This window comes from Nerophis ophidion, linkage group LG11, assembly GCF_033978795.1.
Source record: "Nerophis ophidion isolate RoL-2023_Sa linkage group LG11, RoL_Noph_v1.0, whole genome shotgun sequence".
Taxonomy (NCBI): domain Eukaryota; kingdom Metazoa; phylum Chordata; class Actinopteri; order Syngnathiformes; family Syngnathidae; genus Nerophis; species Nerophis ophidion.
The window spans coordinates 15,413,624-15,432,641 of NC_084621.1; the positions used below are offsets into that span (position 1 = coordinate 15,413,624).

The 19,018-nt window shown below is 41.2% G+C and overlaps 1 protein-coding gene and 1 long non-coding RNA gene across 2 annotated transcripts; both read left to right on the plus strand.

Annotated features, from left to right (window-relative positions):
* The first annotated feature begins 1,276 nt into the window (after window positions 1-1,276).
* On the plus strand, window positions 1,277-16,127 carry LOC133561693 (uncharacterized). Its single transcript, XR_009808759.1, has 3 exons — window positions 1,277-1,564; window positions 1,670-1,771; window positions 10,852-16,127. It is a non-coding gene; the product is annotated as an uncharacterized LOC133561693 (long non-coding RNA).
* Window positions 16,128-17,789: 1,662 nt separating this feature from the next.
* Window positions 17,790-18,510, plus strand: hamp (hepcidin antimicrobial peptide). The gene is made up of 3 exons (XM_061915151.1): window positions 17,790-18,025; window positions 18,094-18,162; window positions 18,223-18,510. Exons 1-3 carry the CDS (start codon window positions 17,939-17,941, stop codon window positions 18,328-18,330), a joined length of 264 nt encoding a protein of 87 aa, XP_061771135.1. The 5' UTR covers window positions 17,790-17,938; the 3' UTR covers window positions 18,331-18,510.
* The last annotated feature ends 508 nt before the right edge of the window (window positions 18,511-19,018 follow it).

A 19,018-nucleotide genomic window follows, 5' to 3' on the forward strand; every position in this document is an offset into this window, starting at 1 on the left:
TGTATCGGCTGGGGACATCTCTGCGCTGCTGATCCGCCTCCGCTTGGGATGGTTTCCTGCTGGCTCCGCTGTGAACGGGACTCTCGCTGCTGTGTTGGATCCGCTTTGGACTGGACTCTCGCGACTGTGTTGGATCCATTATAGATTGAACTTTCACAGTATCATGTTAGACCCGCTCAATATCCATTGCTTTCCTCCTCTCCAAGGTTCTCATAGTCATCATTGTCACCGACGTCCCACTGGGTCATCATTGTCACCGATGTCCCACTGGGTGTGAGTTTTCCTTGCCCTTATGTGGGCCTACCGAGGATGTCGTAGTGGTTTGTGCAGCCCTTTGAGACACTAGTGATTTAGGGCTATATAAGTAAACATTGATTGATTGATTGATAGTATTCACTGGTCAATTGTACAGAATATGTACTGTACTGTGCAATCTACTAATAAAAGTCTTAATCAATCAAAAAAAGCACTTTATATGTAGAAAGGTTTTGTTAAGAAACCATTCTGAGCCTTAACTTATTTAGTTTTTATTTAATATATGTTGACCACATTAACCCTGGCAATGGACCCTGTGTGTATATGTATGTTATGCCATTATTTACAAGTTTGGTAAATAAATAACCAAAAAATGTATATGTTGTTGTTTTCCTACTATACCGAAAATGAACCGAACCATGACCTCTAAACCGAGGTACTTACTGAACCGAAATTTTTGTGTACCGTTACACCCCTAGTATTAACACTTTGTTGGACAAAAGACTATATTTACCCTAAATGGGTAATGGGCTTTTTTTTACTTCCCTTTACAATATTTATGCAAAACACAAACATGTTTAAAACAAATTTATCCGTGCTAATTTTTAGAATGTAGCTAACAACACAGCTAATGCGAGTACTACATTGTGTCAACAATACTCCATTCATCATTTGACCTGAATATTAACCAAGTATTAGCAATATTGTTATTTGAAGCACTAATGCAGAGGAACTACTTTTACCGGCGCCGTGATGTATTGATTGGGAGATGCTGCTTGAAGCCGTACCCCACAGGAGCAGAGATTGGCAGACGGAATGCAATAAAGTAATATTTCATATTGAAAAGGGCAAAGCCAGCTGGTAAGTGCACCCATGACTTTAGCAACATGAGAGCGAGTGCAGCTGGGAAGTGCACAAGACAGAACAGTACATGACATTTATTCAATCTGATCATCGTTGGGATTAGAATGTAACCCACGCACTTTTCCTGCAGGCGAGCTACTTTGCAATTGACCAAGTACCTTGCTTTCTATTCAATTCTACTCTACCTGACTCCATTGGAATTACATTTTAATCCATATGTGTGTGATCTTTTAGCTTTTAACCCGATTAAGTGTGTCCATGTGCACGGAGCTTGTCATGCAGCCATGCAGCGTACAGGGGAGCCTGATTAGTAATCAGGGCCAGGTGTGTCCTGGTTGCCAATCAGGGCCAGGTGTGAGAGCCAGCACACCGGCAGACGGGAAGTGAAACAACAACACAAGTCACGACAAGAGCGACGTTGACTTACTGAGCTGCTGCATCACCTGTGAGTTGGTGAAAGTTAATAGGCGTTTTTAAGTCATGACATTCTCCTGGATAGTTGAAGGTTGTGGCAATTAACCAAAAAGTTTGACATCCCTTTCTTACCCAGGTATGGCAAGGACGACACGAAAAGACACTTTTTTTTTTTCAACCTGCCTAAGGATTATGATCGGTTCTTCATCTACATTCCAGTGAGAGCAGACGTTGTACAGTAAGTGACTGTTTTACTATGTTCAAAGTTTGTCATTCATGTTTAGTTAGCACTGAGTCTGCTGATCATTCGTCTTCTAAAACTGGCAGATCATCCCGCGCTCAAAAATCTAGGGTTGTGACCATTTCTCCCAAAGTAGTCTTTGCAGTCGCTCATAAATTCTGCCATGATTAGCAGTTGTTTTTATAGCGAACTCGCAAACGTTGTGACACGTCTGTGAAAAAAATACACCGCTGTATGCTTAAAATGAGCAAAATATGTAAATATTACAAACCCCGTTTCCATATGAGTTGGGAAATTGTGTTAGATGTAAATATAAACGGAATACAATGATTTGCAAATCCCTTTCAACCCATATTCAGTTGAATATGCTACAAGGACAACATATTTGATGTTCAAACTGATAAACATTTTTTTTCTGCAAATAATCATTAACTTTGGAATTTAATGCCAGCAACACGTGACAAAGAAGTTGGGAAAGGTGGCAATAAATACTGATAAAGTTGAGGAATGCTCATGAAACACTTATTTGGAACATCCCACAGGTGTGCAGGCTAATTGGGAACAGGTGGGTGCCATGATTGGGTATAAAAGCAGCTTCCCTGTTAAATAATTCACAAACAAGGATGGGGCGAGTGTCACCAATGTGTAAACAAATTGTCGAACAGTTTTAGAACAACATTTCTCAACGAGCTATTTCAAGGAATTTAGGGATATTACCATCAAAAGGTTCAGAGAATCTGGAGAAATCACTGCATGTAAGCGATGATATTACGGACCCTTGATCCCTGCATTAAAAACTGACAGTGTGTAAAGGATATCACCACATGGGCTCAGGAAGACTTCATAAAACCACTGTCATTAACTACAGTTTGTCTCTACATCTGTAATTGCAAGTTAAAACTCTACTATGTAAAGCCAAAGCCATTTATCAACAACACCAAGGAACCCCGCCGGCTTCGCTGGGCCCGAGCTCATCTAAGATGGACTGATGCAAAGTGGAAAAGTGTTTTGTGGTCTGACAAGTCCACATTTCAAATTATATTTGGAAACAGAGGACGTGGTGTCTTCCGGAACAAAGAGGAAAATAACCATCCAGATTTTTATAGGCGCAAAAGTTCAAAAGCCAGCATGTGTGATGGTATGGGGGTGTATTAGTGCCCAAGGCGTGAGTAACTTACACATCTGTGAAGGCACCATTAATGCTGAATGGTACATACAGGTTTTGGAGCAACATATGTTGTCATCCAAGCAACGTTATCATGGACGCCCCTGCTTATTTCAGCAAGACAATGCCAAGCCACGTGTTACAACAGCGTGGCTTCGTAGTAAAAGAGTGCGGGTACTTTCCTTTCCCGCCTGCAGTCCAGACTACTGTATTTAATGTTGTCATTATGGTGGTACTTAATGAATACTTAGGTCTACTACACTACTGTATTTAATGTTGTCATTATGGTGGTACTTAATGAATACTTATGTCTACTACACTACTGTATTTAATGTTATCATTATGGTGGTACTTAATGAATACTTACGTCTACTACACTACTGTATTTAATGTTGTCATTATGGTGGTACTTAATGATTACTTAGGCCTACTCCACTACTGTATGTATTATGTAGTGGTTGAATAGTTTATTGAGGTGGTTGGGGATAAAACAAAGTGTTGTAGAGAACATCCAGAGTGTGACAATGACTAAAAGTTGTCTATTCTGTCCCAGCATGGCGTCTAAAGCATGAAAAGATCCCGACAGGATAATTCTTCATGAATAAGTGCCAATGTTTTTTAGCCGAGAGCGTTTAGAGGACACTTTGTCACAGGAAGTGAGTGACAAGGCCGCTGCACAAGTCACAGTGATGTGGGTTTAAATGAAAAAGTGCGACACGTCCTGCGAGTATTCCTGAATCAATGACTCGTAATTCGTCACTTCAGCCTCGCGTAGACAGTCACTCTCTTTCTTTGACCTCTGATTCCGCTCGACAGCGGAAGGGGGGGGGGGGCTTGCCCACATATGAGGTCCTCTCCAAGGTTTCTCGTGGTCATCATTGTCGACGTCCAAATGGGGTGAGTTTTTCCTTGCCCTTATGTGGGCTCTACCGAGGATGTCGTTGTGGTTTGTGCAGGCCTTTGAGATGCTTGCAATTTAGGGCTATATAAATAAACATTGATTGATTGATTGAACTCATCCTATCTCACAAATGTTCTTACTTTCACTCTTGAATGTCCTCCTTCCTCTCATCAAATACAAACCTCACTGGTATTGTTGGATATTCTTCTATTACTTGTAACAATAATGGAACTTGACCACTTTCAAGCAGCCTTTTTTTTTTCTTCAAAAAGAAAACAATGCTTAGTTTCTATTATACAAAAAACAAAAAGTCACAGTAGTGGTGGAAAAAAATAAAATGTATTGGGTTAAAAATGATTATTCAGTCAATCGAAGCTGTCCATTGCCCACGTTTACTTTTTAAATACAATTGAAAGACATGCTATTTTGTAAATATAAAAATATAGTTTGAATAAAAGGTGGAGAATTACCAAAATAACCCCGTACGTGAATACTAACAATAATGATACATTTTGATATATAATTTAATATTTTTTACAAGAACTTGTAAATAAAATGTATTTTAAATGGTGGGTTTATTTTATCAATGATTGTTTCTATTGTTGTTGCAAATATTCATATTGAATTGTTAGGATTTATTTGTACGATCAGTGTCAGAGCTTGGTCCGCATTGCCGGCAGTAAGTCGAACACATTTCCAGTGAGGGTTGGACTCCGCCAATGCCGCCCTTTGTCACCGATTCTGTTCATAACTTTTATGGACAGAATTTCTAGGCGCAGTCAAGGCGTTGAGGGGTTCCGGTTTGGTAACCGCAGGATTAGGTCTCTGCTTTTTGCAGATGATGTGGTCCTGATGGCTTCATCTGACCGGGATCTTCAGCTCTCGCTGGATCGGTTCGCAGCCGAGTGTGAAGCGACCGGAATGAGAATCACCACCGCCAATCCGAGTCCATGGTTCTCGCCCGGAAAAGGGTGGAATGCCATCTCCGGGTTGGGGAGGAGACCCTGCCCCAAGTGGAGGAGTTCAAGTACCTAGGAGTCTTGTTCACGAGTGAGGGAAGAGTGGATCGTGAGATCGACAGGCGGATCGGTGCGGCGTCTTCAGTAATGCGGACGTTGTACCGATCCATTGTGGTGAAGAAGGAGCTGAGCCGGAAGGCAAAGTTCTCAATTTACCGGTCGATCTATGTTCCCATCCTCACCTATGGTCATGAGCTTTGGGTCATGACCGAAAGGATAAGATCACGGGTACAAGCGGCCGAAATGAGTTTCCTCCGCCGTGTGGCGGGGCTCTCCCTTAGAGATAGGGTGAGAAGCTCTGCCATCCGGGAGGAACTCAAAGTAAAGCCGCTGCTCCTTCACATCGAGAGGAGCCAGATGAGGTGGTTCGGGCATCTGGTCAGGATGCCACCCGAACGCCTCCCTAGGGAGGTGTTTAGGGCACGTCCAACCGGTAGGAGGCCACGGGGAAGACCCAGGACACGTTGGGAAGACTATGTCTCCCGGCTGGCCTGGGAACGCCTCGGGATCCCCCGGGAAGAGCTAGACGAAGTGGCTGGGGAGAGGGAAGTCTGGGTTTCCCTCCTTAGGCTGTTGCCCCCGCGACCCGACCTGTGATAAGCGGAAGATGATGGATGGATGGATTTATTTTAAAATGATAAGTACAGTTATTTTTGCTTTAGAATATAAATGTATGTACGTATATGTGTGTGTATACATACATATAAACAGTATAAATCTATATATATATGTATATATATATATATATATATATATATACACATATACATATATATATATATATATACATATATACACATATACAGTATATGTATATGTATACATATGTATGTGTATGTAAAATATTTTAAAAAGAGCTTGTAAATAAAATGTTGAATAAATGTGACTACATTTCATTATATCTTCATATTGGTATAACTGTTCATATTCATTACAGTTATATAATGCAATTTAGCACAAATATTATTGTCTATAATTTTCAAAACCTATTGTAAACTATGCCTAGGGTTTTTGATAAGAGCTTGTCAATAAAAAATACATTATAAAGTCGATTTTCCTATTAAATAATATTAACCGCTGTTTATTTGAGTTTAGTACAAGTATGATTCTTTTCTGTAATTATTTTTGAAATGTTTCTATAAACTGTGCCAAGGAGAGTTGACGGGAGCTTGTGATTAAGATGCAGTATTTTAGCAATGATTCCTAATGTTTTTTTTTAATCAATTTATTAAGTAAAATTTGATACAAGTACAAAATAATTCTATAGTTTACCATTTTGATTTGAGAAATGCTCTGGTAAATATTTTGATTACGTGTAGTTATTAAATTATGTATTTATATTAATACAACATTAATGTAAGTATGTATATTTGATTATTATGATTCAATTTTGTAGTAGAAGTACGGTTATTTATTTTATTTTTAATATGTTGCTATAAATCGGGCCAATGAGGATTCGACATTAAATATTAAATAGGGCAATGGAAAAAAATGTGTAAGACATTTGAATTCCAATATTTTTTTTCACCTTGAAAAAATACTACTTGCTTGAAATGAACATTAAGGATAAATAATTGTAGAGATAACTACAAAATAATGATGTTTACTAATTGATGTTGTGTGATTCAAATGAACTTCATAGAAATGTTGCACATTTGAAGAAGTGCTGGCAACAATGTGGGAGTTGCAGCAGAAATGTTACGACATGTTTGTCTGCATCTTGGAAATGAAAAACAACAAAAAAAAGGGAAATTCCTCCCGAGCGTTTCCTGTAAATGTGCTTGCCACACTGCCCCCTGCAGGCTGGGAGCCAGTATGGCTGGCCCCAGATGGCATCTGCGTGCTCACCTCATGTCCACTGTTGAGCCTGTTATGATGCTCTGCTTCTTCTCGGGCTGTGTGTGTGGAAGCCGGGCTGGATGGCGCTGAGACCTTATTTGTGGGCAAGGGAGGGCGGTTGTGCAACAGCCCGGGGGGGCAATGTCCTCCGGCCGGGGGGAACAAGGTGGTGTGGCGCCTGCTGAGGTGAATCTGTCCGCCTGGCTGGTGCCTGGCTTTGTTTGGACACAAGATTCAGGCTGATAGGCCCCCGGCCAGCAGGAAAGGGGTCCAAATGTACACGTATGGACAGTTTATTAGGTACACATGCTGATGGGAAGCCCTGCAGGATGGAAATCAAAGAGAAACATGTATTGTAATTAGGGACCGAGGTCCCTTTAGGACAGAGGATCCTATTGAATTTCTAAGGTTTTATCATTATAATTTGACCCCCTTAACATACTTCAAAACTCACCAAATTTGACACACACATCAGGACTGGCGAAAATTGCGATCTAATAAAAAAACAAAACTTAAAATTGCGCTCTAGAGCCCCCTAGGAAGAAAACAGACAAAACTGATTGTAACTTCCAGTAGGAATGTCATAGAGACATGAAACAAAAACCTCTATGTAGGTCTGACTTAGACCTAGATTTAATACACTGACCTCCTTCAGCAAAAATCAACAGGAAGTTAGCAAAAACCCCTTCAAAACAAAAGTTTCCTAAAAAATGTAATTTTTTACGCTTTGAGCTTTAATTTGAACCCCCTTAAAATGCTTCAAAACTCACCAAACTCGACCCACACATCAGGACTGGTGAAAATTGCGATCTAATAAAAAACAAACCCCAAAACTCAAAATTGCGCTCATAAACGCCCCCTAGGAATAAAACACAGACAAAACTGCTCCTAGGAAGAAAACACAAACAAAACCGTTGTAACTTCCGGTAGGAATGTCATAAAGACATAAAACAAAAACCTCTATGTAGGTCTCACTTAGACCTATATTTTCATAATTGACATTCTTTAGCAAAAATAAACAGGAAGTTGGCAATTACCCCTTCAAAACAAAAGTTTTGTAAAAACCCGTCACCTTTTTTCAAACATAATGGGTGACAGAAAGAAGCACCAGTGTGACCCCAGGATGCAGGGAAGGTAGGTAACGTGAAGGTACAGATATGTTGAATAGGTAAAGGCAGGAAACACCAGCAAAAGTCGGTCCCGTCCATCACTGCTTGCAGCTTTAATTATTATTATTATTCTTAATTATTTTACCGCCGCCTCTTTGAGCTGTAATTTCACCCCCTTAAAATGCTTCAAAACTCACCAATTTGACACACATCAGGACTGGCGAAAATTGCGATTTAATCAAAAAACCAAACCGAAAATTGCGCTCTAGCGCCCCCTAGGAAGAAAACACAGACAAAACTGTATGTAACTTCCAGTAGGAATGTCGTAGAAACAAGAAACAACAACAAAAAAACACTAAGTATGTCTCAGTTAGACCTATATTTCATCCACTGACACCCCCCGGCTAAAATCAACAGGAAGTTTGCTATTCCCACTTCAATACAAAAGTTGGCTAAAAAATGTCACTTTTTTTCAAACATTATCTCCTCTGAGGCCGTTTGTCGTTTTCGCTTCAAATAAGCACAGAAGAGAGATTAAACCCTTCTGATTAAAAGTCAAAGAAAGTGTTTTAATTACTACCCCGCTTTGGATTTTATGAGCCTGCAAAGAACCATTGCGCTGCTGCTGTTGTCACAAAATGGCAGCTTTTTGCTCAGACAAAACTGTAGGACTGTCATACACACATGAAACAAAAACCTCAATATAGGTCTCACTGAGACCTATTTTTCATACACTGACCGCCCCCAACTAAAATCAACAGGAAGTTTGCTATTCCCACTTCAATACAACAACTGCATTATATTCACAATGCATTAGAGTCTCAAAATGGCGGCACCAAGGCGTCCTTATAAAATGCCTAAGCCACTTTACAACTGTTATTACTATGAGACTGATGTATAACACATGTGTATACAACTTTTTTTCTGTGTTATTATCCATCCATCTTCTACCGCTTATCTGGGCTTTGGGAACTGAGGAAACTAATTGTTGAAGCTTTGAAAGTGGAATTCTTTCCCGTTCTTGTTTTATGTAGAGCTTCAGTTGTTCAACAGTCCGGGGTCTCCGCTGTCGTATTTTACACTTCATAATGCGCCACACATTTTCCATCGGAGACAGTTCTGGACTGCAGGCGGGCCAGGAAAGTACCCGCACTCTTTTTTTACGAAGCCACGCTGTTTTAACACGTGCTGAATGTGAGTTGGCATTGTCTTGCTGAAATAAGCAGGGGCGTCCATTAAAAAAGATGGCGCTTATTTGGCATTATATGTTGTTCCAAAACCTGTATGTACCTTTCAGCATTAATGGTGCCTTCACAAATGTCTAAGTTACCTTGCCTTGGGCACTAATGCACCCCCATACCATCACAGATGCTGGCTTTTGAATTTTGCGTCGATAACAGTCTAGATGGTTCGCTTCCCCTTTGGTCCGGATCACATTATGGAAAATATTTCCAAAAACAATTTGAAATGTGGACTCGTCAGACCACAGAACACTTTTCTCTGCATCAGTCCATCTTAGATGATCTCGGGCCCAAAGAAGCCTTCGGCGTTTCTGGCTGTTGTTGATAAATGGCTTTCGCTTTGCATAGTAGAGCTTTAACTTGCACTTACAGATGTAGCGACGAACTGTATTTAGTGACAGTGGTTTTCTGAAGTGTTCCTGAGCCCATGTGGTGATATCCTATAGAGATTGATGTTGATTTTTGATACAGTGCCGTCTGAGGGATCGAAGGTCACGGTCATTCAATGTTGGTTTCCGGCCATGCCGCTTACATGGAGTGATTTCTCCAGATTCTCTGAACCTTTTGATGATATTATGGAGCGTAGATGTTGAAATATCTAAATTTCTTGCAATTGCACTTTGAGAAACGTTGTTCTTAAACTGTTTGACTATTTGCTCACGCAGTTGTGGACAAAGTGGTGTACCTCGCCCCATCCTTTCTTGTGAAAGACCGAGCATTTTTTGGGAAGCTGTTTTTTTACCCAATCATGGCACCCACCTGTTCCCAATTAGCCTGCACACCTGTGGGATGTTCCAAATAAGTGTTTGATGAACATTCCTCAACTTTATCAGTATTTTTTTCCACCTTTCCCAACTTCTTTGTCACGTGTCACTGGCCTCAAATTCTAAAGTTAATGATTATTTGCACCAAAAAAAAATGTTTATCAGTTTGAACATGAAATATGTTGTCTTTGTAGCATATTCAACTGAATATGGGTTGAAAATGATTTGCAAATCATTGTATTCCGTTTATATTTACATCTAACACAATTTCCCAACTCATATGGAAATGGGGTTTGTTTGTATATAATACAATTGTACACAGCTAACATTGTCTAATAATAGCTATAAAACAAAATTATTCATCTCACTTGTAAAAAAAACAAACTTCTTAAGGTCTTGTTATGATGTCAATACCTTGTGCACGTGTGCCTAATGAAGTGTCTTTCGGGAACACGCTAACCTTGTCGCCAAAGGACATTTTAGTCCCCGGAACATCTCACTTTTGCACCTTTTGTGAGTCACGGCCCGGTGATGAAACCATGATTGCTTGTTGTTGTTCCTTCATGTTAAAAGCACACTTTCAAGTGTGTATGTGTGTATGTGTGTGTGTGTGTGTGTGTGTGTGTGTGTGTGTGTGTGTGTGTGTGTGTGTGTGTGTGTGTGTGTGTGTGTGTGTGTGTGTGTGTGTGTGTGTGTGTGTGTGTGTGTGTGTGTGTGTGTGTGTGTGTGTGTGTGTTGACAGTGACGCAAGCAGGGCCAGCCAGGTTATCAGTGAGCGAGACAGACTGGCGCATGTTTCTTTCACTAATTGAGTCACCGCTGGCAATTTATGAGGCCTTTTAAGGTGTAATGAGAATTCAAACGCCCGCTGATTCTATCTGCACTTTATCACTTTACACACACACACACACCTCTCATTTTTGTTATTTCCTTCCCACCATTATTGATTTGTGCATTCCGCTGCAGCTTGGCTCTCTTCCTGCAGCGTTGACTGCTGGGTTAATTCATCTTCAGGTGTTTATCTGCTCCCGTGCCACAGGAGGAAATGAAATCATGCTTTTTGATCTGACGCCGCTCGTCATCCGGTGTTGCGGCAGCCGAGCTGTTTATGAGGATAGAAAGGATGTGTGCTGAGGCGGGACAAAAACAATCATCAATTAAAGCTGCAAGCAGCGATGGACGGTACCGACTTCTGGTGGTGTTTCCTGCCTTTACCCAATCAACATATCTTTACCTGCACATTACCTACCTTCCCTGCATCCTGGGGTCACACTGGTGCCTCCTTCTTTCACCCAGTCAACATATCTTTACCCACACAGTACCTACCTTCTCTGCATTGTGTGGTCACGCTGGTGTTTCCTGCTTTTAAGTGGCCCTCTTGAGATGGCAGCAGCATCAGCGCAACAGTTCTTTGAAGGCCCGTAATATCAAAACCAGAGCAGTTAGAAAAACTCTTTCCGCAACTTTTAATCAGAAGGGTTCAATATCTTTCCTGTGCTCGTTTGAAGCCGACACAACAAACGCGCTCAGAGGAGATCATGTTTGAAAAAAGGTGACGGGTTTTTTCAAAACTTTTGTTTTGAAGGGGTAATTGCCAACTTCCTGTTGATTTTTGTTGAAGGATATAAATGAATGGTAGGTCTAAGTGAGACCTACTTAGAGGTTTTTGTTTCATGTCTCTACAACATTCTTACTGGAAATTACAAGCAGTTGTGTCTGTGTTTTCTTCCTAGGAGCAGTTTTGTCTGTGTTTTCTTCCTAGGCGGCGCTAGATCGCAATTTTGAGTTTTGGGGTTTGGTTTTTTACTAGATCGCAATTTTCGCCAGTCCAGATGTGTTTGGCCAGTTTGGTGAGTTTTGAAGCATTTTAAGGGGTCAAAGAGGCAAAAATGACATTTTTTAGGAAACTTTAATTTTGAAGGTTTTTTTTTGCCAACTTCCTGTTGATTTTTGCTGAAGGATGTATTTGAATGAAATGTAGGTCTAAGTAGGTCTACATAGAGGTTTTTGTTTCATGTCCACGACATTCCTTCCGGAAGTTACAAGCAGTTGTGTCTGTGTTTTCTTCCTATGAGCAGTTTTGTCTGTTTTATTCCCAGGGGGCGCTGGAGCGCATTTGTAGTTTTGGGGTTTGTTTTTGTACTAGATCGCAATTCTTGCTCGTCCTGATGTGTGTGTCCAGTTTGGTGAGTTTTGAAGCATTTTAAGGGGGTCAAATTGCCGCTCAAAGAGGCAAAATGACATTTTTTAGTAAACTTTAGTTTTGAAGCGGTTTTTGCCAACTTTCTGTTGATTTTTGTGAAGGATGTGAGTGTATGAAATGTAGGTCTAAGTCAGACCTACATAGAGGTTTCATGTCTCTACGACATTCCTAACGGAAGTTACAAGCAGTTTTGTCTGTTTTTTTCTTAGGGCGCAATTTTGAGATTTGGATTTGATTTTTTGATTAAATGGCAATTTTTGCCGGTCCTGATGTGTGTGTTAAATTTGGTGAGTTTTGAAGCATTTTAAGGGGGTCAATTTACAGCTCAAAGATGCGGCGGTATAATAATAATAATAATAATAAAACCTTAGAAATACAATAGGGTCATCCGTATCAAAGGGACATTCGGTCCCTAATAATTGTTTCTAAACAAATATAAATACATGGGAGTTGAACAATCAACAGGCTGCACTCTCTCTAGCCCCGCCCATTTGAGGTACCCTCGCTGCTATTGTCGTTTGTGACGCCTACAAAACTGCACCAGGACGTGTTAGCACTCGGGTGGTACGGTACACCGTAGTGACACCAATGAATCATATTCGATACTATACTGCCTCTAAAAAGTACCGGTCCCCCGGTCGTCATCACTTGGTGACATTGCTGGTTTCAGGAGCAGAAGAGCACGTTGGGCAGCGCACACACACACAGAGTACTTACAAGCAGACACAGTGTGTAGACAGAAAAGGGAGAACGGACGCATTTTGGTGTAAAAAGTCAAGATACAGCCATACAATTAAGTCACTCACACTGTACACATAAGGACATAAAAGGACTGTAATAAACAGATTAAATGACACACTTAATTCACTCATACTGTACACAAGAGATAATAAGACTTTAATAAACAGATTAAATGACACTTAAGTCACTCATACTGTACACAGAAGGACATATAAGGACTGTAATAAACAGATTAAATGACACTTAAGTCACTCATACTGTACACAGAAGGACATATAAGGACTGTAATAAACAGATTAAATGATAATTAAGTCACTCATACTGTACACAGAAGGACATAAGGACTGTAATAAACAGATTAAATGACACACTTAAGTCACTCAAACTGTACACAGAAGGACATAAGGACTGTAATAAACAGATTAAATGACACACTTAAGTCACTCACACTGTACACATAAGGACATAAAAGGACTGTAATAAACAGATTAAATGACACAATTAAGTCACTCATACTGTACACAGAAGGACATAAAAGGACTGTAATAAACAGATTAAATGACACTTAAGTCACTCATACTGTACACAGAAGGACATATAAGGACTGTAATAAACAGATTAAATGACAATTAAGTCACTCATACTGTACACAGAAGGACATAAGGACTGTAATAAACAGATTAAATGACACACTTAAGTCACTCATACTGTACACAGAAGGACATATAAGGACTGTAATAAACAGATTAAATGACACACTTAAGTCACTCAAACTGTACACAGAAGGACATAAGGACTGTAATAAACAGATTAAATGACACACTTAAGTCACTCATACTGTACACAGAAGGACATAAGGACTGTAATAAACAGATTAAATGACAATTAAGTCACTCATACTGTACACAGAAGGACATAAAAGGACTGTAATAAACAGATTAAATGACACTTAAGTTACTCATACTGTACACAGAAGGACATATAAGGACTGTAATAAACAGATTAAATGACAATTAAGTCACTCATACTGTACACAGGACATAAGGACTGTAATAAACAGATTAAATGACACACTTAAGTCACTCATACGGTACACAGAAGGACATATAAGGACTGTAACAAACAGATTAAATGGCACACTTAAGTCACTCATACTGTACATAGAAGGACATAAGGACTGTAATAAAGAGATTAAATGACACTTAAGTCACTCACACTGTACACAGGAGATAAAAGGACTGTAATAAACAGATTAAATGACACTTAAGTCACTCATACTGTACACAGAAGGACATATAGAGACTGTAATATACAGAATAATCTTATTGGGAGAAGGAAGTGTCAACAATGACACCACTACCCTGCTTAGGTTGTCACTGTCAATGACATGATAGCAGATTTTTACACATGTTCACAAAACTTAATTCTTGATGTTGATCACAGCATTTTTTTTTTGACAAGGACAAGACGAGCAATCTTGATTGCTCCACTTTCTGAGGACTTTCACTTTCGTTTTGTTTGCACGGCAGAGGAGTCGAGCCCGTCTGGCGCTTTATAGACACATTGCTGGAAGTCAATTTACAAGCGACCTTAATCTAGTAGCTGTCTCACTGAAGTACACACACACACACACGCACACACGCACACACACACACACACACACACACACACATTCTTGTTTTTGTTGCCTTCTTGAGATCTGTGAAAAAATGCCTACCTCTTCAGGACCCGCCTTTCTAGATATATAGATGTGTATTTACAACATTAATAATATATACATACTATGCAAATATAAAAAAGCTAAACTTTTAGGTAATTTTATTTTTTGTTTCTGTTTTGTTTGTTTAGAGTAGGCTAACCCATGTGGTTCCTGTGGATGTAAACATTACTGTAGTGACTAAAGAACATAGTGACTGAAGCAGACAAAGTAATGAGTAAATAATGTCAATAAGTAGATGAACCACCAGTGAAGTGAACACTAGTAAGGTTGTAAATACTGTATAGAGTAGGGTAACCCATGTGGTTCCTGTGGATGTAAACATAATTACTGTAGTGACTGAATAACATAGTGACTGAAACAAAGTAATGTCTAAATAATGTCAATAAGTAGATGAATCATCTGCGAAGTGAACACTAGTAAGGTTGTAAGTACTGTATAGAGTAGGCTAACCCATGTGGTTCCTGGGGATAAAAACATAATTACTTTAGTGACTAAATAACATAGTGACTGAAACCGACAAAGTAATGTGTAAAAAATGTCAATTAGTAGATTAATCATCTGGGAAGTGAACACTAGTAGTGTTGTAAATACTATATAGAGTAGGCTAACCCATGTGGTTCCTGTGGATGTGAACACAATTACTGTAGTGACTAAATAACATAGTGACTGAAGCAGACAAAGTAATGTGTAAATAAGGTCAATAAGTAGATGAATCATCAGTGAAGTGAACACTAGTAAGGTTGTAAGTACTGTATAGAGTAGGCTAACCCATGTGGTTCCTGGGAATAAAAACATAATTACTTTAGTGACTAAATAACATAGTGACTGAAACAGACAAAGTAATGTGTAAAAATTGTCAATAAGTAGATTAATCATCTGGGAAGTGAACACTAATAGGGTTGTATATACTGTATAGAGTAGGCTAACCCATGTGGTTTCTGTGGATGTAAACATAATTATTGTAGTGACTAAATAACATAGTGACTGAAACAAAGTAATGTGTAAATAATGTCAATAAGTAGATGAATCATCTGTGAAGTGAACACTAGTAAGGTTGTAAATACTGTATAGAGTAGGCTAACCCATGTGGTTCCTGTGGATGTGAACACAATTACTGTAGTGATTAAATAACATAGTGACTGAAGCAGACAAAGTAATGTCAAATGATGTCAATAACTAGATGAGCCACCAGTGAAGTGAACACTAGTAAGGTTGTAAATACTGTATAGAGTAGGCTATCCCATGTGGTTCCTGTGGATGTGAACACAATTACTGTAGTGACTAAATAACTAGTGACTGAAACAGACATAGTGATTCATTTGTATTTAAGTCAACTCTGTTGATCATTTTTAAATTCTTTAAACACCAAAATATATTTAAATGCTGCTTTTAAAAAAAAAAAAATGTTGCTAATTCTTGCATGTTCAACTGCTGAAAAAAAACAGGAGTTTTGGGGGGGCACCCGTGGCCCCCCAGACCCCTGGCTTATTTTCAGTCTTTTTATGAAGTTCAAGTCACATGCCTGCACAAGTGCCTCAAAGAGATTTACAAATCTCCTGATCTGAACCCTCATGGGGGCGACCTATTTTTTTTTTTTTTCAAACATTTTACAATAACAATGTAAAAGGTTAATATAATCCCCCACTTTATCTGCTTTCTTCTGTCATTCAAGTATCCTGGACATTTCTGTGTGGTTGTTCCTGAAGTCATCCTAAATAACTATTTATTCCATCAATCAATCCCACTTTATTAGTCCGGGCCCTCACCACACGAGCCTCAAAGAGTTTTACAAACCACAACAACGACCCTAGTCTGAACCCGCGAGGGAGGAGAGGAAAAACCTGGAAGAAACTGACTGTGATCCACATTGCATCCATCCATTTCCTACCGCTTGTCCCTTTTGGGGTCGTGGGGGGTACAGGAGCCTACCTCAGCTACAATCGAGCGGAAGGTGGGTTACACCCTGGGCAAGTCGCCACCTCATCACAGGGCCAACACAGCTGGACAACATTCACACACTAGGGACCATTTAGTGTTGCCAATCAACCTATCCCCAGGTGCATGTCTTTGGAGGTGGGAGGGGCCTATCCCCAGGTGCATGTCTTTGGAAGTGGGAGGGGCCTTCCCCAGGTGCATATGTTTGGAGGTGGGAAGGGCCTATCCCCAGGTGCATACTTTTGGAGGTGGGAGGGCCTATCCCCAGGTGCATGTCTTTGGAAGTGGGAAGGGCCTATCCCCAGGTGCATGTGTTTGGAGGTGGGAGGGGCCTTCTCCAGGATGTGTTTTGAGGTTGGAGGGGCCTATCCCCAGGTGCATGTCTTTGGAAGTGGGAGGGGCCTATCCCTAGGTGCATGTCTTTACAGGTGGGAGGGGCCTATCCCCAGGTGCATGTCTTTGGAGGTGGGAGGGGCCTTCCCGAGGATGTGTTTTGAGGTGGGAGGGGCCTTCCCCAGGATGTGTTTTGAGGTGGGAGGGGCCTATCCCCAGGTGCATGTCTTTGGAAGTGGGAGGGGCCTATCCATAGGTGCATGTCTTTGGAGTTGGGAGGGGCCTATCCCCAGGTGCATGTCTTTGGAGGTGGGATGGGCCTAACCTAAATTGTATGTCTTTGGAGGTGGGAGGGGCATATCCCCAGGTGCATGTCTTTGGAGGTAGGAGGGGCCTTCCCAATGATGTGTTTTGAGGTGGGAGGGGCCTATCCCCAGGTGCATGTCTTTAGAGGTGGGAGGGGCCTAACCTAAATTGTATGTCTTTGGAGGTGGGAGGGGCATATCCCCAGGTGCATGTCTTCGGAGGTAGGAGGGGCCTTCCCCAGGATGTGTTTTGAGGTGGAAGGGGCCTATCCCCAGGTGCATTTCTTTGGAAGTGGGAGGGGCCTATCCCCAGGTGCATTTCTTTGGAAGTGGGAGGGGCCTATCCCCAGTTGCATGTGTTTGGAGGTGAAAGAAAGCCGGAGTAGAACCCGCACAGTCACGGGGAGAACATGCGAACTCCACACAGAAAGCTCCCGAGCCCAGGCTTGAACTCAGGACTACTCGGGACCTTGGTATTGTGAGGCACATACACTAACCCCTGAGCCACCGTGCTGCCGACATTGCATTGCAATCCACGTTGCATCCACTTAACGGTAAAGAGCACAAACATTCAAAATAGATGAAAGAGAAATTCCCCCAATTCCTTCAAAAAGAGGAACTGGGGAGGTCAGAACTTTCCCCCTCGGCATTAGGTAACATCTGCCAGGAATGGGCGGGGCCTCTCCTCCCTCCGCGGCGTGATGATGCAACCAGGGGCTGGCGAGCGTATTTAAAGAAGAAGCCACACAACAGCAGCCCAGAGAGGTCACTGGACCATAGGAAGATCCACTGGACTTGAAGACCGCCTGGTGCTCGGCTGGGACACCGACACGTCCACCTTGTACTACTATTACTACTACTAGTACTACTTCTACTACTAGAAGTCAAAATGAAGGCATTTAGCATTGCAGTTGCAGTGACACTCGTGCTGGCCTTTGTTTGCATCCTGGAGAACTCTGCAGTCCCTTTCCACGGGGTAAGCATGTGACCACGGACTAGTTGTTGCCAAGCGGCGGCCTGTAAGCGTGCCACGTGCCCACACAGGTGCAGGAGGTGCAGGAGGAGGCGGGAGGCAACACTCCAGCGGCAGGCGGGCCTGGGGAGCCGTGGACGGTGCGTAGCAGCCAATCAGAGGACAGAATGTTTGTGTCCGGCTAACGTCCCTGCACACAGGCGCTGTACCACGGGCGGCAGAGGCGGCAGAGCAACCTGTCACTGTGTCGCTGGTGCTGCAACTGCTGCCGGGCCTACAAGGGCTGCGGATTCTGCTGCAAGTTCTGAAAAAGGAGGCGGATGCAGAACAAGCAAGACAATAATTCATGAGGCATGAGCTGCAGATTTTGTATTGAATTTTTCATCCCAGACTGTATTTATTTCATGTTTCTAAGAGCCCTGCTTTTTGTGACTTACTTTACTTTCCTGAGGCTCCTTCATGCCGAATAAATGATCGTTTAAAGCGAACTTGCTGTCATACACGTTAATATTAATCATGTGAATGCTCCAACAACTCCTGATTCACATCCATCCATTGTCCCTTCCAAGTGAATCTCACTATACACTAATCTCATTCTAATTTATCTCATTGTAATTCATCTCGTTCTAGTTAATCTCATTCTAATTAATCTCATTGTAAATAAATATTCCGTGGAATAGGATTTTTTAATTATATGTTTAATAGTAGCTAAACGAGGTGCCTCCTCCTGTCTAGGCCTGCTGTGTGTGCGTGTGCATGTGCGTGTGTGTGTGTGTGTGTGTGTGGTACAAAGAACATCAATTTCCACACTTCTATTATCCCCGGGTCCAATGGACCCAGACATCTTATATGTAATAGAAAAGTGTGTGGTCATTAAATATGTATTCTAACATACAGTGGGGCAAAAAAGTATTCAGTCAGCCAGCGATTGTGCAAGTTCTCCCATTTAAAATGATGACAGAGGTCTGTAATTTTCATCATAGGTACACTTCAACT